Source organism: Sorex fumeus, unplaced genomic scaffold, assembly GCF_029834395.1.
Source record: "Sorex fumeus unplaced genomic scaffold, SorFum_2.1 ptg000072l, whole genome shotgun sequence".
Classification (NCBI taxonomy): domain Eukaryota; kingdom Metazoa; phylum Chordata; class Mammalia; order Eulipotyphla; family Soricidae; genus Sorex; species Sorex fumeus.
Window position 1 is genome coordinate 46,027,655 of NW_026606129.1, and position 23,169 is coordinate 46,050,823.

The 23,169-nt window shown below is 40.2% G+C and overlaps 1 protein-coding gene across 1 annotated transcript in view; it reads left to right on the forward strand.

Moving 5' to 3' along the window:
* The first annotated feature begins 3,949 nt into the window (after positions 1-3,949).
* TOPAZ1 (testis and ovary specific TOPAZ 1) overlaps positions 3,950-23,169 on the forward strand; it is a 106,725-nt gene continuing 87,505 nt past the window's right edge. The window contains exons 1-2 of the mRNA XM_056129726.1: positions 3,950-4,295; positions 4,950-7,377. Of these exons, the coding sequence (XP_055985701.1) occupies positions 3,950-4,295; positions 4,950-7,377 (2,774 nt within the window). The remainder of the gene's footprint in view (positions 4,296-4,949; positions 7,378-23,169) is intronic.

Below are 23,169 nucleotides of genomic sequence, written 5' to 3' on the forward strand. Positions count from 1 at the left end.
GCAGTTGTATCATTTTGGCCAGTCTTCTTAACCTCAATATAGAAGCAGTGGGTCATATCTTTCCTCTTCTGAATTTCCTGAATAGAAGTAGAAGGAAACCAGGCCCCATCCATTGTTCATTTTAGCTTTGTGTGGTATTAGTTAGGCCTCAGTTCTAGTACTACAACTGGATGGAGTATAGATAAGACTCTATAATTGGTTTCCTAGAACCACCTTTTCTAAGTTTGTAACAACTTTCTACAAAAGGAAAGGAATGGGACTCAGAAGAATAAAGCTATTCATGCACCAAGCTCCACAACAAAACTCATCCTTACCTGAACTTTTCATTGTTTTGATCTGGCTAAGATATCTATGAGTCACTGAAATGATTGTGTTCATTTGTTAGGATTGTTATAGTAAAGCACCACAGACTGTGTGACTTGTAAAACTAAAAAACAGTTTCTCAAGGTCTGAAGCTAGAAGTATTAGTTAATATCAGGTTGGCTTCTTCTGAAGGCATCCCTTGGACATACCTATCATACTTCAAATAAAAACATTTCAGCAAGCATCCATGTAATGCTATCACTGGCATAAGCCACTCCTTTCTGAGGTTATCCAGCACTTAATAGTGAAATATATATTCTTTCCTCCTTGAGACAAAAAAAAATAACACGGATGACACTAATTTGGCTGGACAAATAAAAGATTCCTAATAGACATACAGGTGAGAATCTGGACAAGTGTTTGGCAACCAGCAGAAGCAACAAAATCTATCTGTGATTGCTTCAGTTTCTCTCTCTCTCACGTCAGAGTTTCTTTTCTCCTGAAAAGTGGTCATTTGGAAGAGCAGGCAAGTAAGCGGCAACCAAGAGGAAGCACTTAAGAAATGATTGATTCACAGTACTTGTAAATGACTTAGCCTCTCCTGCCTCTCAGTAGTAAAACAAAGAGGTTAGACTAGACTACTTTGAAGGTCCTGTTCTGCTCATAAATTTCTATTGTGTTCATTTTGGACTTATTACATTGAGTAATTGAGTTCTTCGACTGGGTGACACAATCAAAGGCTCTTAAGATTAAAGAGCATGGAGTTTCCAGAGCCTGAGGAAAAAGTGGTGCATCATTCTTGGTGGTCCTAAAACTGGGGCCCTCTAGTGGATAAAAAGTTTATTTCGATTTCTAAAAAAACTGAAATGAAACCTCTAGAGTGAAATATTTAGGATCAGTGGCTGGTTCTAAAACCGAGGTGGGGTTTTCTTCCCTCTAGCACTATTTCTTTTTTTAAAAATATATATCATCATGTTTGGAGGTTCTAGCAGGGGAGCGCAGCTACTCATATACCCTCGACCGAAGACCGGTCCGTCTCTATCGGGGAAGGCCGTCCTCTTCGACTGAGCGCGCAGCTTCGGGAGGGATGCACATGGAGCGGTGAGGGAGGAAGGGGACACCCGCCTAGCCAGCCAGATCAGCCGAATCAACCCTGGCAATCAATGGGGTGACAGATGTCACAGCCAGATCGCCCTCACATCTTTTTATGACATCTTATTATCTCATTCCTACTTTGGACAAACTTGCAGGCTATCGAATGTAGCCTGCCCACAGGGCAGAGTCTGGCAAACTCCCCGTGGCGTACCAAATATGCCAAATACCAGTAACAATGATGGGTCTCATTCTCCTAAAGAGCCTTGAATATAATCTCAGGGCTAGGATGAAAGAGACGTTACTGGGGCCTGCTCGAGGCAATCGACGAATAACAGGATGATGAAATGAAATGAAAAATATATCATCATTGCATTGGTGAAAGGAAAAACTTTCTTTACACAGAGTTAAACTGAGGGCTGCCTCTCCCTTTTCCACCCAGGGCAAAATCCATGGACCAGAGGTAATCTGCAGGTGTAAAAAGGTGAAAAACCACTCTGCTACCATCTTGATTATAAGTACCAGTCTATTGACTGGTCTGCCAGAACAGATGCATTAAAGAGATGAATTACTGCTATACATAGTTGGAATAAGCAATTTATTTATGTAAAATTTCTTTTTATTTTCAAGAGGGAAATTTTACTTTGGTATTTAAATAACAAAGCATTTGTCTCTGATAGTACAAGGTAATTCCTGACATCCTGACTAAACTAGAAAATGCATAAATTTAATACAGCTCTTAATCTTTGAGGCAGAAACAATTTCTAGGTTTGAAGAAATGCAAATTAAGAGATAAAATTCATCATTAAGATTTTTTAAAAAAATTACTGGGGATATTAGTCGTGGGGAATGTGCACTGGTGGAGGGATGGGTGTTTGATCATTCTGTGATTGTAACCCAAACATAAAAGCTTGTAATTATCTCATGGTGATTCAATAAAATTAAGAAAAAATTTTAATAAATAAATAAATAAAAAGATTTTTAAAAAATTAAGTCTGTAGTTAAAGTACTTGCTTCATAAGCATGAAACTCTAAGTTGGATCCCTAGTTCCACCCACGTGCACCAACCCCTGCTTCAGTTCTTGGCAGCCCTGACAGCTCTGTTATGTGTGATCCTTCGCACTGCCAATCATTTCCAGCCTAATCACACCACAGTAAAGAGTATGTGAGCTCTACAACTAAAGGATATTACCTCTCTTCCCCCAACCCCCTCCACCCCAGTGAGCATCACAACTGAAAAAGAGATGTGCAGGGCTGGAGAGACAATACAAGAGCTAAGGCACTTGTCTTATATGTAACAGACCCTGGTTTGAACCCTGGCACTGTAAACAGTCCCTCAGCATTGCCAGAAGTGACATCTGAACACAGATCCAGGAATATGCTAGTTTCCCCTATAGAAACTAGTGAGAAAATGAAACCTTCAAGGGCGGCATCAGAAATAGCAGTAAATCCTGCAAACCACATTGTTTGGATGTCCAAAAGGGTTAGTCTCTGAATAAAGGAGGCTCGCAAATGATCGAACTGGGAAATGCTAGGTTCCCCTTATATGAGTGAGATGTGACTTAGCAGGAGAAAGCTTAACTGAAGGAACATGGTAACACAAACAAAAATAGGTCGATGGGGCAGGAAATGTGGCTCAGGTGCTAGAGCATGTCTGTCTGCTCAGGGATCACCCCTGGTGGAGCTTTAGGGATAGACCCAGGCTGTCGCTGTACAATAGCTCCTCCAGCCCCCTGGAGCACACTTGTGAAGTTGGGGTCCCTTCTTCCACATGCCCTGCCTCCTGCCCCTCCCCTAACAAGCCCTTAGCTCAGCTGCGGAGGGAGCGATTCACGTGCACACAGAAGCCTCGAGAACTTACAAAAACTGAGGCGAGAAGATCGTCTAGTGACTAAGGCGCTTGCTTTACACACGTCACCGACCTGGGTTAAAGGGTCGCCTCCAGGAGGAGTGAGTACCACCGGGTGTGATCCAAACACAGCAGAAGAAAAACGATTGCCGTCTTTAGGGCCAGAGAGACAGTACTGCCAATAGGGTGACTGCCTTGCACACAGTCCATCCGGCTTCAAACCCTGGCACCCTCACGAGGCAAGGCAGTCCCAAAAAGTACCACAGGAGACACGCAGCAGAAACAGAACTGGGCTACCCTAGACTTCTCAAGTACTTCGGAAGGGTGCAGGACACCTTGGGGAGTGGAGGCCCTGACTGGTTCCAGCCCACGACAAGGAGCCTTGCGGTGGGACGCCGCCACCACAGAGGCTGCAGAAAGCCACTCGCGGCGTCTGTCCATAGACGCGGAGGAAAGCCATTCAGGGCGCCTGACGCGCAGGCCCGAAACTCGGGTGCCCGTTGGTGGATTGGCCCCATTGCCCCGCCCCTGCCGCTGCCCCTCAAATGCTACTTCCGCTTCCGGCCTCGGGCTGCAGTGGTGGGCGGCTCGGGCCCAGACGAAGGGCTGTGGATGCCTGGCGGCGGGAGAAGGCTTCGCGCGGCCCGTAGACTCCTGCGAGGGGTCGCGTCTGCCCCAGCGGGTAGGGAGGGACGCCTTGGGCGGATGCGGCAGCCGCAGCTTCTGTCTGGCCCCGCAACAACCCTGGGGCGTGAAGGTGAAGCACGAGGCCCGAGGAAACGGGGCCGCAGGCCAGGGCTAGGCCAGGCAGGAGGCACTGGCCCTGAGGCCGCGGGGCGCAAGGAGGGCAGGCAAAAGAGAATGGTGGCCCTGGTGTCCAGGAGAGAAGAGGTGGAAAGTGAGAAGTCCAGTCAGGCATCCGGCGCCGAAAAAGCTGCAAAGTGTCGACTGGACGGGCCTGGCAGTCCGACGGGCCCCTCCAAGCCGTCCAACCTGCGGGGCTTAGAAGCAGCGAAGGAGGTGGATTTCCCCTTGCATTCCGGAAGACACAGTAAGAAAGCGCTCTGTGCTATATCCCCCTTAGGCTTTTGCACCTCAGACTGCTTTCAGCCGAGTCTCAGGACTTTGAGCTTGAAGTAGTGGGGGTTTGTTTTACTGATGCATAAGGTTGACCGGAAGGGGTAAAAACAAACCAAAAGGGGGGGGGGGGGAAGCCCATGAATTCTCTTACCAGAGAATTCTCTTAAAATTCTTCTGCCCGGGGGCTGGGGCTATAGTACTCTGGGTAAGGCACTTGCCTTACAAGCTACCAACCCACGTTCTATCCCCAACACCATATATGGTCTCTCAAGCTCAGTCAGGGGTGATTCCTGAGCGCCCGCAAGGTGTGATCTAAAAACAAAGGCAAAAAATTATCTGGGCCCAGTAAGGACCCCTTGGTAAGAATTACTATGAGAGGTATTCCTACTAGCGATCCATTTTGGCCAGTATGAAATAATGTTCATAAAGGTAATTTAGCCATTTTAGAATATGTACGTGTTTATATGTAGCTCCTTAACAAATTCTTGAATTTTAAAACACATGCATATTTCCATGCAGCAATTCGGGGAAATAACAGTGGATGGCTTCACAATTTTTTCTTTTAAGGTGTATTTTTCTTCTCAATATAAAATGTTTTTCTGGTATGTTTTGTTGTTTTGATCAGCCAAGGAAAAAAGAAAAATTGCTGAAGCCTCAAGTGATGATCCACAGCCAGGGATTGACCTGGTAAGAAAGGAATCATTAACCAGTTCGGAATCTTTTCAAGCAGTGGAGTGCAGTGAATCTCAAAATATGGTTTTCTTGCAATCTTTGGATAAGGAAGGTTTTGTAGACAGTATTAAAAGACGAATTCGAATTAAAAAACCTAAAAGTTTAGAAATCCAATCTCTCAAAATGACGGAAAATAAGACTATTCAAAATATTAAGGCTGAATTTCAAGATGAACTTTGCAAGAATACACCAAAATATTCTTGTAACAACTTGTCACCTGGAATAGAAAATTATTCTCTTTCAGAATTATGTGATTACAGTTTTCCCCAATCCAAGGATTCTAATGATGAAAGCAGTCTTGCATACAAGCCTGATAATAGATGCATGCAAGTACCAGAAAACTTGAAGTTAAAGGAAGAAAATCTTAGGAGTCCTGCAGATAAGAGTAACACAAATAATATTTCTCACCCTATTAAAATTGAAGAAAACTTATTGGGAGTACATAAGTCACTGGCTGAAGAAACTGATTTATATCAAAGTAAAAACAATGGCTTGCTTTCCTGCCTTCAAAGTGAAAAAAATGAATATCCAGTAGAGGAAAGCAGTGTTTGGAGTAAATCTAGGAAAAGGAAATTGTCTGAAAAAGGAAATGAAATAGTTGCTGAGATGAACTTGCCTAATGTGTATAACAAGTCAGAATTGGCATTACCTGAAAATAAAGCAGATGTAGAATGTACAGAAGCAAAAATTTTAGAAGATAAAAAAAGTCCTTTAAAAGTTTTGAGAAAATTAAACCATAATACATTCCCTCAAATGGATCATTTAGTAAATCTTACAGAAATAAGAGAAAACAAAACAAGTCCTGAACATCATATAAATGCTACATTTCAGAAGACCCTTGGGCCAGTCTTGAAAGAAGAATCAAAGGATGCCTTAGAGTCCAAAGACTGCATAAGCATGGAACCAGAAGAGTATTTTCAGTCAATGAAAAGCTCAATAATGAAATTACCCAGTGATTACCATCCTGGTGAAAAGAGATCTTCACGGGAAGATGTGAGAATTGAAGCTGAAGAATTGAAGTTAAGCTGTCGCAGAACAATACCAATGACTGGTAAAAGAATTTGGCCTTTTTATTCATGTGCTAGAGTAACTGCCCATTGTTGGAAAAAGGCTTCCTTGCCAGAATCAAATTGCTTTCAGAAAAGTTTAAAGCAGGATGATTTTCTTAAACACCAAATGAATCAAACTCTTGTAACTGAATCCAAATCATTGTTACAAACTTCTATAGTTGAAACAAACAGTGAATCTATGAGTACAGAAAAATTAGATTCTGATTTAAATTCCTTGTCTTCAGTTTCTGCAGTTAAACCCACTGTAATTAATACAAAGGAGCCTATAAATAATGACAATAAAAAGATGATCTCAGAGGAACAGAATAGAGGCAGGTCAGAGGTACGACCTACTCAAGATAATCAGTTTAGTGTAACTCAGAGCTTAACAGGAAGTAGAAAAAAAGATAGGGTGAATTTAACAAAACTTCATTTGACTTCCCAAGATGTCCAGGAAGCTAATAACTCTACAGGCAAAACTATAAATCGAAAAACGTGCGTTGCTAAGCAAACACTTGTTCCAGATTTGGTTAAGATACTGAATACCGGACGTCTGACTAATTTTAAAATTCCTCTACTTAAGAATAAGACAGAAAAGAGAAAAGAAGTAAATGCCAAGTCATCAGGGAGAGAAGCATGTAGTCCCCTAGAGCTTCTTGATAATTTATCTGGAGCAGAGGTCAGACAGAGTAGAAATAAAGAAAATGTTTCTACAGTATCTTCAGGATCTAAATCTTTGAGCATACAAAATAGTTTAACTCCAATGCAAGTTTGTTCTGACTCATACTATAGTAAGAATTCTTATGGTATTTCCCCAAGCTTTTTAAAGCAAAGCAATGATAATTCCTCTAATCAAATCTTTGAACCAGGCAGTATTATTTCTCATAAGGAAGCTGTTTCTTTGACAGTTGAAAATAATACTTTCTCTTATAATCCCGGGTGTACAGAGAAGCATTCTTCCTTCTGCTCTGATGAACAAGAAACATTTGAACCAGTTTCCTCTGAAGTTAGTGGTAGAACACTGACTCAGAACTTTTCAGAAATTAAAGTGGAATTTCCAGATATTCTTAAAGCATATGAAGATGATGTCCTCTTAATTGATGTTATTCAAGATGACCCAGACCTCTTTGGAGTCTCTATGGAAGGGGAACTCTCACTTACTTCAGAGGCCCCCATGATAAACCACGAACCCAATGTTGCTAAAAAGCATCACTCAGCAAACTCCAAGCGCATGGAACTTCCAGGAAAAAAAGAGCCAAATGATGACTTAAGGTATGCATGTTCAAGAATACCTTTTTGGTTTAGATATTTTGGGGGTTTCAAAAACACTTTCCTTCCTTAAGTGTCACTGATTCATTTAGTGATCATTGAAGCTCCATTTTAAAAATTTCAGTTAAGTGTTAACAGCATATTGCATGTAAGACCTATAAATGTCATACTAAATTTAGAGTTGAAATTAGCAATTTATAGTATGTATAGATGTACATGTCTTGAATATTAATGAAGCAAATAAGATGTTCAAATTTTTAAATAGTTTATAAGGAATCCTTTTAAGTTAATGGCATTGCTTCTTTTATAACTCATATTTATTTTTGTTTTTAATTATAACTATACAGTTATGTTTCAGCCAAGTTATTAAAAACAGTGCCACATATTTTAACACATTTTCTATGGCTTTCTCATTACATACTTATTTTTTCAAAGAACAGAGAAGCCTTGGAAAAGTTTATTTGAAGTAATTAGATCTTGAGAGTAGAATCTAAAACTAATTTTAAGAGAAAAGCAGCATGCATTTTTTTTGTATGTGTGTGAGGGCTTTACTTTTAATTTTAAGGTGATGATTTTCAATTACTTTTGCTCCCAAATAGGGGAACTTTGCCTAGGACAGCTATAAATGGAATCATATATTAATCCCATGCTCAGAAACTCGATCTATTCTGATCGTCCCAACTTTATTTACAAATTTCACAAAATTTCTATAGTTCTTCCAGCTCCAGTTCATATTTATATAATACTTTAATATTGGAATAATTCACAAACTTAATGACATTTAAATTCTCTGGTATTTATAAATTTTAGTTTCATTATTCCTGATGTTCTTGGTATAAGAAGAATTTATAACTTCCTACCAAATAGAATTCCTTCAGTGTGATCAAGGGAAAAGCTACAGTTTTCTTTATTTAACAATATAACTAATTAAGTAGGATGGCAAGCTGTCCATTTTGAAGATATAAAAAAAAGTGAAGAGGACTTCTGTCACTTTCCCAAGGTTCCATTGCCAATAATAATCTAGATTTAAATCTAGATCTGGGAGTCAGAGAGATAGTACTTGCCTAGCATGTGGACTCCAGTCCTATAGTCCTACATAAGTCCTGCTTATGGTCCCCCAGCACTGCCAGATCTGGACAGCTGAGCCCTGGTAGCCCCAAAACAAAAACAGAAAGAAAGGGAAAAAAACAGACTTTTATAGTCTGACCTAAATTTCAAATCTTACTGCCACCTAATACGCACAATTTTTACAACTTATATTCTTACCTGTAAAGAAAGAATGTTCTTGTGAGGGTTGTAAGGATTAAATCTAAGAATTGTTGGGTAATATTTAGCATGATACAGAGAGAATAAGTAGCTAGAACTCCATAGAAGGTAGTTGCTGATGCTTTTCCTTTGAGGAATATAAAGGTAAATTAGAGCAAATTCTAAATTCAAGAGCAAGCATTTGTTTACTGACAAAGTGTTGATGGTATACTATCATCAAAGCTAGAAATAAATGTGAATTGGGCAAGTTTATTTTTTGGAGTAATACTGTGTTTATTCCATTGAAAGGGGGAAGTCCATAATCACAAATAACAAATCAGTTGCTAAGAATTTGTATGCCCCATTCCAAATATTTTCCTAAATGGATACATGAATATAATTTTAGAAAAACCATATCATGCCATATTTTAGTTAAAACATTAAATTATTATTCTTAGCCAGGGAGTAGGAGAATTGAAGTGAAAAATAAGGGAACTGCTGACTCAGCATATTTCTTTACTATAAGAAATTAGTTCCTAAAAGATTCTCTTGATAAAATTACTTAAACATTTAAGTTTCATTATCATCACTTCTGAAACTTATGCTTAAAGTTGAGATAGCAGCAAAGACCGGTCTGTATTTAAGCTGATTTAGTTCTCTTTACTTTCCTCTTATTTGGTTCATTTTTTAAAAATTTTTATTAGTGAAACACCATGAGGTACAGTTGTAGACTTAAAAATTTTTGTGCTTGGGTTTCAATTATACAATGATCAAGTACCCATCCCTCCACCAGTGCCCATTTTCCACCACCACAGATCCTAGTATCCTTCCTACCCCCCAACCCCCCATCCCACCCTGCCTCTATGGGGGGACATTCCCTTTTGTTCTCTCTCTCCTTTTGGGTGCTGTGGTTTGCAGGAGAGGCATTGAGTGGCAGTCATGTTCGGTCTATAGTCTACTTTCAGCATGTTTCTTCCATCCAGGGAGGATCCTCCCAACACCCTTTATTTGGTGCTCCCTTCTCTATCTGAGCTGCCTTTTCCCCTAGCATGTGTGGCTGGCCTCCAAGCCATGGAGTAAACCTCCTGGTACTTATCTTGGCTATTCTTGGGTGTTAGTCTCCTATTTTGTTACTCTATGTTCCCCAGATAAATGCAATCTTTCTATTTTTATCCCTCTCTTTCTGACTCATTTCGCTTAGCATGATACTTTCCGTGTAGTACCACATGTATGTAAATTTCATGACTTCATCTTTTCTAACAGCTACATAGTACTCCATTGTGTAGATGTACCAAAGTTTCTCTAACCAGTCATCTGTTCTCGGGCACTCAGGTTTTTTCCAGATTCTGGCTATTGTAAAGAGTGCTGCAATGAACAAACAAGTGCAGATGTCATTTTGACTATACTTTTTTGCCTCTCTGGTATATATTCCCAGGAGTGGTATTGCTGGGTCAAATGGGAGCTCAATTTCTAATTTTTTGAGAATCGTCCATATTGTTTTTCAAAAGGCCTGAACCAGTCAGCATTCCCACCAGCAGTGAAGGAGGGTCCCTTTCTCGCCACATCCGCACCAGCACTGGTTGTGGTTCATTTTTCAATTGGCAAGATTTTAGAACAATTTTATTTTTTGAAAAAGGGTTTGATTATTATGTTCTCTAAGAATATGGCTACATAAGAAAGAGTGTTGTCTTAGAGCTAATTAAATATAAAATCTTTTGTCTGTGTTTATCTCCTCACAACTATATAGTCTTGTCCCTCCTTGCTTTTTTACTGAGGTTAAACTGATTTTTTAATGCCCCTCTCAAAATTACTGTTTCAGCCATTTACACCTTTTGTTTTGGGATTGTTAATTGCATATCCATCTTTCCTTGACAAGGGGAGCCATTTTAATTTGTAGTTATCAAATTTATTTTAAATTTTCTAGTGTTGTCTTTAAACTTCATTTTATTTTCAGACATAATGATTATTTTTTTTGCTTTTTGGGTCACACCTGGCGATGCACAGGGGTTACTCCTGGCTCATGCACTCAGAAATCACTCCTGGCAGTGTTGGGGGACCATATGGGATGATGGGAAACATACCTGGGTCAGCTGTGTGCAAGGCAAAAGCCCTACCCGCTGTACTATCTCTCCAGCCCCGATTATACATTTTTTTACTTCATTTTTATCTGTGTCTGAAGTTCTGTTTTCAGATAATTAGAAATTTTCTTCCTTTAAAATTTTTTATTCTTGTTACTATTATTATTTTCAGTTTATCGACCACATTTGGCAGTGCTCAGGACTTATTCCTGGTTCTGAGCTCAGGGATCACTCCTGGAAGGGTGGAGACTATATGCTGTGCTAGGGAGAGAACCCAGTCAGCCACATGCAAGTCAGGTGCACAACCCTCTGTACTGTTTCTCTGGAAGTTTCTTTTACTTTTGGTTGACTAGTTTATATATTCCTTCTTCACTCTTAAGAGTCTAAGAGGCTGAAGCCTAGAAGAATGGGCTACTATAGTTTGTACAAGTATAGAAATAGAACATAGGAGAGCTAGGCCCAAATATTGTTAGAAACTCAGAACTGCCTCTATATGTAAATAAACCTGAATTGATAGTATTGGTAGTGTTATAGGGGGCTCAGGTGCTCCGGTTTTTGTCCTTAAGCAGTCAGAATTGAAAGCAAGGGTCTAGAGGTCAAATGATTTCAAAAAAGACTTTGTTAAAGGAAAGGGACTGGAAGGCAGAAAATCTCCTTCCTTTTTATGGGAGTGGTTTCCTAAAGAAGGATTTAAGAAAGTCAGAAACATTTCCCCTTTTATGTGCTTTTAACAGCATTTCTTTATTGTGTTCCAAGGATATTGTTCATTAGAACAGGAGGGAGAGGATGCTAAAATGGTTATTTTGTGTCCAGATCAAGATAAGGCCTAGGTCAAGGCCTAGGTTATCCAGGTTATCAGGCACCATCTACCCTTGTGATATTCTATAGGGGATTATTTCTTTTCTTAGGGCCATATCTCTAGTCCCACCCCACCTGCTCTCCTTAAGTCTCTGTCATTCTTGGATGTAGTCTCAGATCTAATTAGGGAGAATTTGTAAGGTTTTAAATTATGATAGGATACTTACTGTCAATCTCCACAGAGAGGAAAGTTCATTATTAAAATCCAGGGGCTGGAGCAGTAGCACAGCGGGTAGGGCATTTGTCTTGCACACAGCCGACCCAGGTTCGATTCCCAGCATTCCATATGGTTCCCTGAGCACTGCCAGGGATAATTCCTGAGTGCAGACCACGAATGACCCCTGTGCATCGCTGGGTGTGCCCCAAAAAGCAAAAATAAATAAATAAAATAAAACCCAAACTTTAAAAAATAAATAAACAAAAATAAATACAATGAAATCCAAAGAACTAGGAACATGTTAGAATTCACTAACACTGCTAATGAATTTGGAAATGTGTCATGAGTGATATTGGTTAAACTTTCAAATTAGCCTCATTGAGGAAGATGATCTGAAAGCACAATGCGAGTGCTATATAATCTGTACTAATACATTAGACTTTCTTCAGCAGTTCTGAAATATGCTGAAGTTGAGTTATCATATATAGTGGATCTAATACTGGCCCAAATGAATTAAGAGCTGAATTCAATTATTTAGAAACCAGGGACTAAAGAAATAGTTCAGTGGGGTGGAGTGCTTGCCTTGCATGCAATTCACCTGTGTTTGATCCCTCATATCATATTGCCTCAGCCCTGTCAGAAGTATTTCCTGAGCACAGATGGCTGTGGCACAAAAACAAAACCCCAAAAAATTCAAACCAGGGAACTCTTCTGGACCTGGGTCAGGGACTGTTGTCTTCACTTTATTCTTTCCCCAAAAGCCTAAAATAAGGACAGGTTAAATCCTTACTTCAAAACCTTTGGCTTAGATTTGTAGATAAAAAGGACTATGGCTCAGGGGATCAACCCACAAAGGTATTTATTGATCACTCTGCAACCCATCCCTTTCTAGGGATGAAAAGAAAGTAGAATGTGCTTTTTTTTTTCTTTATAAAAGCTCCTTATGCTTATACAGCAAGAAAAAAGATTTTCGGGACAACAAGTCTGCCATCTTTTCAGATTTCTCTCTTTACTCACTCTCAGCTTAACTGCATTTTTTTCCCTTTTCACTTCATATCTTGGGTACATTGCCTATATTATAAAATTTTACGCTTAATTCCTACAACTGATACTATGTGCTGGATAAATTATTTCTTTTAGTGGAACAGTTTTAAAGCTTTAAAATCCAAACGGATTAATGTTGCACCAAACATATAACTAGTATCAGAGCTGAGATCTAAACCCAAAGCATCCTACTGCAGTCTGTATCCCGTCCAAAACTACATGCTAATAGCATTCTTGGTTCTCTCTGTGGTTTTAATCTAATTAACTTTTTGGGGGATCCCTTCTTTCATTTCTTCCTATTTAAAGTAGTGAGTACGGCAGGATGAAGAGGCGGTCTCATTTTTTCTTTCTGCTCCCTTGGGCCACATAAACAATTGTTTCTTGTCTTTGCTAGAATCAATAGTATTGTACTTGATGGAATAATAACTTGTAATTATCAGGAGACCCAGCACTTCACAGCATGGCATCAAGCTAGGAAACCAACGACCCAGTGAATTTAATACAGTACTAATTCTTTGCTTTTTAGCCATTGTTATCTGCAGAATAAATTGTTCTAGTAGATTTGTAAACAGAACTATTCAGAAATAGAATATGTGAGTGTGAAATTAAATGAATATTGATCAAAATAAGCTAGTGAGCATCTGAAAAGAAAACAAGATTCTGAATTTTTTTAGGCAGTAGTTTCAAACTCCTTTTAAAAAAATTATTGAGTCGCCGTGAGATACACAGTTACAAATTTGTTCATGGTTGAGTTTGTCATACAATGTTTGAACACCCGTCCCTTCACCAGTACACATTTCCCACCACCAATGTCCCCAGTTTCCTCCTACTCATCCCCCACTCTTCTGTCCCTACACTCCCCCTACAGTCTCTCTCCATGACAATTTTCTTCTCTTTCTCTCTTTGTTATTTTCCTTTTAGGCACTGTGGTTTGCAGTATTGTTATCGGGAGAGTATCATGCATATCACTTTACCTTCTTTCCACGCTCAGTTTTTGTTTAGAGGGATCATTTCCAACTATTGTTGTCATAGTGTTCCCTTCTCTATTACAGCCACACTCTCCCTTCTTTTGTGACAAGCTTCCTACCATGGCCAGTCCTCTTGGTCCTTGTTTCTAATATCTTTGGGTATTATTCACATTCTACATTTCTGTTTTTTTTTTTAATCACACACATGAGTGCAATCATTCTATGTTTGTCCCTCTCCCTCTGACTCATTTCACTCAGCATGATACTCTCCATGTCCATACATGTATAAGAAAATTCCACAACTTCCTTTTTCTTAGCTGTGTAGTGTTCTATCATGTGGACGTACCATAGTTTATTTATTCACTCATCTGTTCTCGGGCACTTGGGTTGTTTCTAGATTTTGATTGTGAATAGTGCTGCAATGAATATAGGAATGTAGATGGCTTTTCTGCATTGTGTGTTTGGGTCACTAGCATATATTCCCAGGAACAGTATTTCTGGGTTGTATAGAAGCTCAATTATTAGTTTTTAGAGGAATGTTCATATTATTTTCCAAAAGTATGGACCGATTGGCTTTCCCACCAGCAGTGAATGAGAGTCCCTTTCCCTTCACATCCACACCAGCGCTAGTTGTAGTCTTTGATGTGTGCCAGTCTCTGTGGTGTGAGATGATAGTTCATTGTTGTTTGTTGTTTTGATTTGCATCTCCCTGATAATCAGTAATGTAGGCCACTTTTTGGGGGGGGGGGGGTTGGGGGGAGGTCACATCCAGCAGTGCACAAGGGTTACTCCTGGCTCTGCACTCAGGAATTACTCCTGGCAGTGCTCAGGGGACCATATGGGATGCTGGGAATCAAACCTGGGTCATCCATGTGCAAGGCAAGTGCCCTGCCTGTTGTGCTATCTTTCCGGCCCCTGTAGGCCACTTTTTCATGTGCTTTTTGGCCACTTGTATTTCTTCATTGAGGAAGTTTCTGTTCCTCTCTTTTCCCCATATTTTGATGGAGTTGCATGACTTTTTTTTTCTTATAAAGTTTGCTAGTGCCTTATGTATCTTGGATATTAATCTTAATCCCTTATCAGATGAGTGTAGGGTAAATAATTTTTCCCATCCTATGAGCTGTCTTTCTATTCTGGACATCATTTCCTTTGAAGTGCAGAAGATTTTTGATTTGGTCTCATTTTATTTATCTTTGCTTCCGCTTGTTTGGTCAGTAGTCTTTCATCCTTTGAGATGCCATTGGCTTCAATGTCATGAAGAATTCTGTCACTGTCAGAGACATTGTCATTGTCCTGTTCCCCTGGTGCATTTGGGGTTGATGGCTATCCCTATGGTGATTGAACAAAGGAATGAGGCCACAGACAGGGAATGAATGGCACTTAATTCAAATCCATCAGGATTATTATAGAGAAATCATAAAGGGTTGGGGAGCAACAAGTACACATAGTTGTGGTTGAACATTAACATAAACAATGAACACATGTAAAGCCCCCTTCAGGGGAAATTCTTCTAGGAGACCCACTCAAGTACTGAATTTCATCTAGGGACTCCAGTGCTCTAGATTCCTTCTAGGCGATTCAACCAAAAGCAGAATACAAGCTGAGGGCATATTGCTTTCTACTTTCCTTTACTGGTAATCCATTTAAACAGTCATATTAAATTTAAAAAGGTAAAGGCCCTCCCGTCGATCGTCAATTTGCTCGAGCGGGCCCAGTAACGTCTCCATTGGAGACTTTGTTGTTACTGTGTCTGGCATATCGAATACTCTCGGTAGCTTGCCGGGCTCTCCGAGAGGGGCGGAGGAATCGAACTCAGGTCGGCCATGTTGGCCGCTTGTAAGGTGAACGCCCTACCCACTGTGCCATCGCTGAAAGTAGTGAGTGGTCGCAAGGTCAACCTAAAGTCAACCTGCAGCAAACTATATTAAATTTACTTCTTAATAATAATTCTGGTCATTTTGTATAAACACAGTAAGAGATATAGACTTTTATCTATACCTTAGATTAGCTTAAATGATCTCTCTGGACTCATGGTAAAGGGTGGCTTTTCCTGGGGACATCTCGCTATATTTCCCAGACTATAGTCCTCAGGCCAGGTTAGTTTTTCCAACCTCAACAGGGTCCTTATTTAGTTACTTCTTTTGGGGTAATGTTAGAGTTTGTTCCACAACCATGCTTTAAACTTATTATACTTCTTATGGTGCTTAGGCTGTCCCATGTTAAAGCCAGAGTAGCGTCCACTTGCCCTGTGTCCATCCAAGTTCCTCGCTGGGACCCACCTTTTGGAGTGTAAAGGTCTAAGGTTAATCTAAGGGCAACTGAGGCTTAAATCAAGTAAATATGACAGATGCTTTAGAGTAAATATTATTTGGATTCAGTTAACTTCCATATTACAAAAGTATAGCATGTACTGTCTTCCTGTGTCTATACAAAAAGGAGGTTGCTCTAAAATAAAACAATGCAAAGGACATAAAGAGAAAGGCAGTATTTCACATATATACAAAATCCAGAGCCATCAGAAAGTTTGACTTTGTAAGTTAGTGTCTGATTTGGAGATATTTGTGATTAACAGTTAGGGAAGAAAAAGCACAAGGGAGAGGGTAAAGATAAATATGGAGGATTGGAAGTGCCCCAATGGAATTAGGTGTGCCTCAGGACCACTGTGGTAGGTGTAATTCAGTTAACCAAAGCTCCCTGTGGGGGGGCGAAAGGAAAACCCAATATTAAGCCTAAAATGCTTGGAACTGTCATCTCACACCTCCCCCTGTTCTGTTTGCAAACCACAAAAAAACTGAAATAGGCTTGATGGGCCATGCCCTCAGCATTAGCTAGTCTTTCCCACAAGAAGTAGAATCCTACAATCAATAAAATAGACATGATAGGTAAGGCTGCACCAGCGCTGCCAACAGTATGGGTGATACTTTGCCACCATGACCTCTTTTTGAGGCCTTATAATGCATCTGAAGTACCCTGGGCTAAGTTTTTCCTGGGTGTTTATTTTTGAAGACTCAAGAATCTCGTCCTGAAGCCCGAGAGTGTCTAGAGTCATATTTTCCTTTTAATCCTACATCCCTCGGTGTACTTTATGAATTCAGGTCTGATATCAAGATTCTTAATTAATTTTTATTTGACTTTTGTGTATGGCATTAGAAAGAAGTCTGAATTAATTCTTTGCATGTAACCCATTTTTCCAGCAGCAGCAGCAGCAGTTATTGAAAAGGTTTTCCTTTCTCCAATTTATGTTTTTTGCTATAGCACAGCGGGTAGGGCGTCTGCCTTGCACGCAGCCAACATGGCCGACCCGAGTTCGATTCCTCCGCCCCTCTCGGAGAGCCCGGCAAGCTACCGAGAGTATTCGATATGCCAGATACAGTAACAACAAAGTCTCCAATGGAGACGTTACTGGACCCGCTCGAGCAAATCGACGATCAACGGGAGGGCCTTTACTTACTTACTTACTTATTGAAGATTCACTGATTGTATCGCTGAAGGTCTATTTCAGGATGTTTAAGTCTATTCCATTGATGTAAGGGTCTTTTTTCTAGTACCAGGCTCAAGCTGTTTTAATTATTACCACTTTGTAGTACAGTTTGAATTTGGAGAAAGTAATGCCTACCATCTTTCCCCCCAAGGATTGCTTTAGGTCTTGAAGTGATTTATTGTTCTATGTGAATTTAAAAAGTAAAGTAAAGGCCCTCCTGTTGATCGTCGATTTGCTCGAGCGGGCCCAGTAATGTCTCCATTGGAGACTTTGTTGTTACTGTGTTTGGCATATCAAATACTCTCGGTAGCTTGCTGGGCTCTCCGAGAGGGGTGGAGGAATCGAACTCGGGTTGGCCATGTTGGCCGCTTGTAAGGCGAATGCCAATTTAAGGTTTGATCTATTTCTTTTTAAAATTATATGGGTATTCTTATAGGGACTGCAGTGAATCTGTACAGTGCTTTGGGGGAGTAGTGCTTTTTTTTTTATGTAGGAGTACTGCTATTTATTCAGCCACTGATTAGCTAATTGAATTGGGCATGAAAACCACCTTACTTTTTTTTTCTTTTATAGTTTTATTTATTTTCATCTTATATTTATTTATTGAATCACTGTGGGAGAAGTTACTAAGCTTTCAGGTTTGAGTCTTGGTCACACAATGATCAAACACCTCTCCTTCACCAGTACTCATTTTCCCCACCAAGAACCCCAATATATCCCCGCTCCCACCCCTCCCAATGCCTGTGAGGCAGATAATTTCCACTTAACTCTTCTCTACATTGATTAAATTCATTATTTCAACAAAAGATGCACCATTATTGTTTAGAATTTCCCCCCCAACAATCAGAATTGCCGAAAAGGCATTGTGAAATACTTTGTTTTCTGTAGCTGGTTATGAGAATCATATAATGTTGCACAGCCACTATTGCTGCCGTGCAATTTTGGATTTTTGCAAAGAGCCAGATAATTACGAGATTGGTTTCTGTGCATCTGGTGTTATGGCTGTGCTGAAGAGCCGCTCGTGGGGGGCAACTCAGGACCTCGGTAGGGCGTGAAGGATGAGCCGGTACTGTTCCCCGTCCCATGAGACTGCAGTTGCCCTGTCACCACCGGCTCATACCTGGCTTTCCAGTAAGCTCTGAGGCAGTGGCCACGTTGCTGCTGGGGGGAGGAGAAAGGCAGAAGGGAGCAACACCCTTTCCCTCCCGGGGAGGCATGGCTCTGTAATTTAACGCATGGTCCATTCACTTTTCTGCTGCAAGCTGCTGGGTTCTAGATTAAGTCCTTTTGCCTCTGGAGCCATGGCTATGTATGCGGTCCAGATGCATTTCTGCCAGAAGCCTCTGGGTTTCGAGATTTGTTTCTGAGTCTCTGGGATCATGGCCATTAATCAGCTTGATCAGGAGCCAGAGAGGCTGTTTGTAGGTGGTGACTCGAGGTCTCATTGGGATGGGGAGGAAAGGGCCAGTTCCACCCCCATCTGGTGAGGCCCTGAATGTCTCATCACTGCAGGCCCAAACCTGACTTTCCAGTGGCCTGGACGATCACCGGGCCGGCAAGGGGAACAGGCCAGGGCACAAAACCTATTCCCACGTGGAGTGGCCCAGCCCAAGTAACCTACTGCAGAAACAGGATGCATTTCTGTCAAAAGCCTTTGGGTTCCGAGATTCGTTTCTGAGTCTCTGGGATCATGGCCGTTAAGCAGTTTGAGTAGGAACCAGAGAGGCCATGCCTCCAATTACATAGCTGAGCCAGAGGTGGTTTGTGGGTGTGTCCCCCACATACCTAACTTTTGGCCATTTACTTTCTTGGTAAACTTTGCCCCAAGTTTTTGGGGTCTGGCCAAAGGCACAGCAGCAGTTTTGGGGTATCTGAAGTCTGACGGTGCCATCAGGCTGCTGATGCACTTGCCTCAAAGGTACATATTGACCTGCTGGCGGCACCATACCCCCAGAGTATTGCTGTTTTGATGATATTAATCCTCCCAATTTGTGAGCAGGGGACATGAAATTTCCATTTCCTCACATCTTCTATTATTTCTTAAAGTAGTGTTTTGTAATTTTTATTTGTATAGGTCTTCTACCTCTTTAGTTAATCTTATTCCAAAGTACTTGATTTTCTGAGGCACAATTGTAAATGGATTGTTTGTCTTTTGGGTATTGATTTTATGACCTGCCATTTTACTATACAAATACATTGTTTCTAGGAGCTTTTTTGTAGAGTCCTTAGGATTTTCCGAGTATAGTCTTGTGTCATCTGCAAATATTGAGAGCTTGACTTCTTCCTCTCCTATCTGGATGTCATTGATGTCTTCTTGCCTAATTGCTCTCATAAGTATTTCCAGTACTTTATTGAGTAGAACTGGGGAGAGTGGACAACCTTATCTTGTGTTTGATTTTAGAGGAAAGTCTTTTAGTTTTTCTTCAGTTTAGTATATTTGCGGTGTGTTTGTAATTAATGGCTTTGACTATATTGAGGAACGTTCTTTCAGTTTCCTTTTTATTGAGTTTTTATCATGAATGGGTGCTGGATCTTGTCAAATGTTGTCTCTGCAACTATTGATATGGCCATATGTTTTTTTTTATAGATATGGTATAGTATGTTGATTAACTTGTGTATATTACACCATCCTTGCATTCCCGGGATGAATTCTACTTGGTCATTGTATACAATCTTTTTGATGAATTGTTGGATTCTATTTGCTAGAATTTTGTTGAGGACCTTTGCATCTGTGTTCATCAAGGATATGGGCTTGTAATTCTTTTTGTTTTTTTGGTGTCTCTTTCTGCTTTTTTGTTTCAGGGTGGTGATGTTATTTCATAGAAATTGGGAATGTTTATGTTTCTTCAGTTTCCCAGAAAAGCCTAAAAAGGATTGGAAGTATAGGTTCACTTTAAAGGTTTGAAAGAATTCACTAGTGTATCCATCTGGGCCTGGCCTTTTATTTTTGGGAAAACTTTTGATTACTATTTCAGTTTCCTCAATAGTGATAGGTCTGTTCAGGTATTCCAAATCATCTTGGTTCAGCCTTATGCGTTTATGAGTCCAGGAATTTTTCCATTTCTTCTAGGTTCTCTCCTTTTGTGGCATTTCTTCTAGGTTCTCTCCTTTTCTCTCCTCAGCTTCCCAGAGTAGGGAGCTGGAGCAATAGCACAGCGGGTAGGGTGTTTGCCTTGCACGCGGTCAACCCAGGTTCAATTCCCAGCATCCCATATGGTCCCCTGAGTACTGCTAGGAGTAATTTCTGAGTGCAGAGCCAGGAGTAACCCCTGTGCATTGCTGGGTTAGACCCAAAAAGCAAAAAAAAAAATTCTCAAAGTAATTTTTGATGATCCTTTGAATTTCTTTGGTGTCTGTTGTGTGAGTCTTGTTAGCAGTTTATTTATCTTGTTTATTTTTCAAAGAACCAGCTTTTGGTTTCACCGATGTTGTATTGTTTTAAGTTTTATTATTTCTTTAATCCTGCCTGGTTTGGGCTCCTTTTGTTGGTCATTCTCCAGTTTCTTAAGTTATGTAGTCAAGTTACTTCTCTGGGTTCTTTCTTTGTACATAATGAAATGTTCATTGCATGGCAGAGATTTAATCTCCAAACAATGGAGAATTGTTTCTCCATTTCAGTTTGTGACTAACTTCTACTTTCATTACATCATGGTCTGAGAAGATAGTTGATATGATTTCTTTGCTCTTGACTTTGTGGAGGTATGTTTTGTGTCAGCATTTTGTGGTCTGCATTGGAGGAGAACGTATATTTGGCCTTTGAGGATGAAAGACTGTGTATTTTACACACACACACACACACACACACACACACACACACACCCTCTGTTACATTTCTTCCCTCAAAAAAGTATTTCCTTGTTGATCTTTAATCTAGTTGATCTATGAAGGGGTTACAAAGCAGTGTTGAAATATCCAACTACTGTTGTGTTGCTGTCAATGTTTTTCTTCATCTTTTAGTTGTTTTAAGTATTTTGCTGGTCCCTCATTAGGTGCATATACATTTAGGTGTGTGCATTCTTCCTGTTGTATATTTCTCTTGATCATTTAGAAATGACCAAGCTTTCTCTTACAGCCTTTTTCAGCCTGAAATCTGTGTTCTCTGATACTAGTGTGGCCACTCCAGCCTTTTTGAGAGGGTTGTTTGCTTGAGAAATTGTTTTCAAACCTTTAATTTTGAGTCTGTGTTTGCTCTGTCTATCCAAATGTGTTTCTTGAGGACAGCAGAGTGTTGGGTTCAATTTTCTAATCTGTTCTGCCATCCTGTGTCTCTTAATTGGTGCATTTAGCCCATTGATATTGAGATAAATTGTTGTTAGAGTAACATGCCATCTTTCTGTAGGAATTCTACATGTTTGAGGGGCCTGTCTTGTCTTAAAGTATCCTGCTTAGTTCTTGTAACAGTGGTATTGAAGTTCCTGAGTTGTTTATCTGTGAAGTTGTGTATTATTCCTTCAAATCTGAATGAGAATCTAGCTGGGCAAAGGATTCTTAGTGATGCATTCATTTCATTGAGTTTTTTCGCTATATCCCACCACTGTCTTCAGGCCAGAGGGTTTCTGGCCTGGCAAGTCTGCTGTAAATCTTAAGGACTATCCTTTATATATAATCTCTGCTTTTGCTGCTTTCAGTATTCTATCTCTATCTGTGATTTTTGTCCTTCTAATTATTCTAATTATGATGTATCTTGGAGTATTTTTATTTGAATTTAACTGAAACCCTTCAGGCCTCCTGGATCTGGGTGCATACACTCTTCGTGCATCTCGGCAATGATGTCTTTGACTTTTGCTTCTTCATCAGGGTTGTCTTTCTGCTTTTCTGGAACACTGATGAATCTTATGTTGTTCCTCTTGAATTCATCCCAAAGTTCTCTTGTCATTTATTGGTTTATTTTGAGATTTTCCTCCACCTTCTTCTGCAATCTGGAGATTTTCTGCACTTCATCTTGGAGCTCACTGATTATATCCTCAGCAGCTGCTGAGGCCATCCATTGAGTTCTTCATTTCACCTACGAAGCTTTTCAGATCTGTCATTCCTGTTTGTAGTTTCCTCATTCCTGTTCTCATATCCTCTTGTGTTTTATTGGTGGTCTGTTTCATTGTTTCTTTGAGCTCCTTATACATCCTCAACAATTCCTCTCTAAGTTCCTTCTTAGAGAGGTTTTATAGCTCATTATTTCTAGTTGGGTTTTTCGGGTTAACATCTTCACTCACTAAACCTGGTGGGGTTCTGCATTGCTTTACCACTTTGATCTTTGCAGTTTGGAGTCATTTCTTGTGTGTTGTTGTCTGGTTAGGTATCTGATTTAGGAAGTCTTAGTATGTTTATGGTGAGTTATAGAGAGGTAAAGAAATGCCTGCCTTTTAGGCAGGGGCAGCAGAAGGGAATATTCTTGACTTGAGGGAGCAAAATGGAGATACTGAGTAAAAAGCCTCAAACTTTTTTTTAAAATTTTATTTATACAAAGTTGTTCACAATAATTGATTACTTTCAATATTTTAAAGCAAATCCCAATTTTATCACCATTACAACTTCCCACCACCATTATTTCAAATTTTCCCACCACCACTCAAACCTGCCCCACAGGCAGATGCTAGATAATTTTTTTGTATTGCTTGTTATGAATATCATGAGATGTGTGGCCACAGAAGTGGGCACACACTTCTGGAATTGTAACATTTTAAATAGTTAGGATCCATAGAAATCTCTGCAGTGAGCTGCACGGTTCTGAGATTCTTTTGTGAGTCTCTGGATCATGGCCATTAATGCACTTAAATGGCACCCGGAGACAGTATGTGGACTTGACAGCCAGGACCCAATAGGGGAGGAGATATGGAAAGGAGCAGCCTGTCCCAGATCCCTTGAGGCCTGGAGTTTGCAGTCACTGGTCCCATGTACCTGGGTTTTTCGTTGGGTTCTGGAGATTTGCAGCTACCAGGATTCATAGGGGGCAGGTAAAGGGATGAC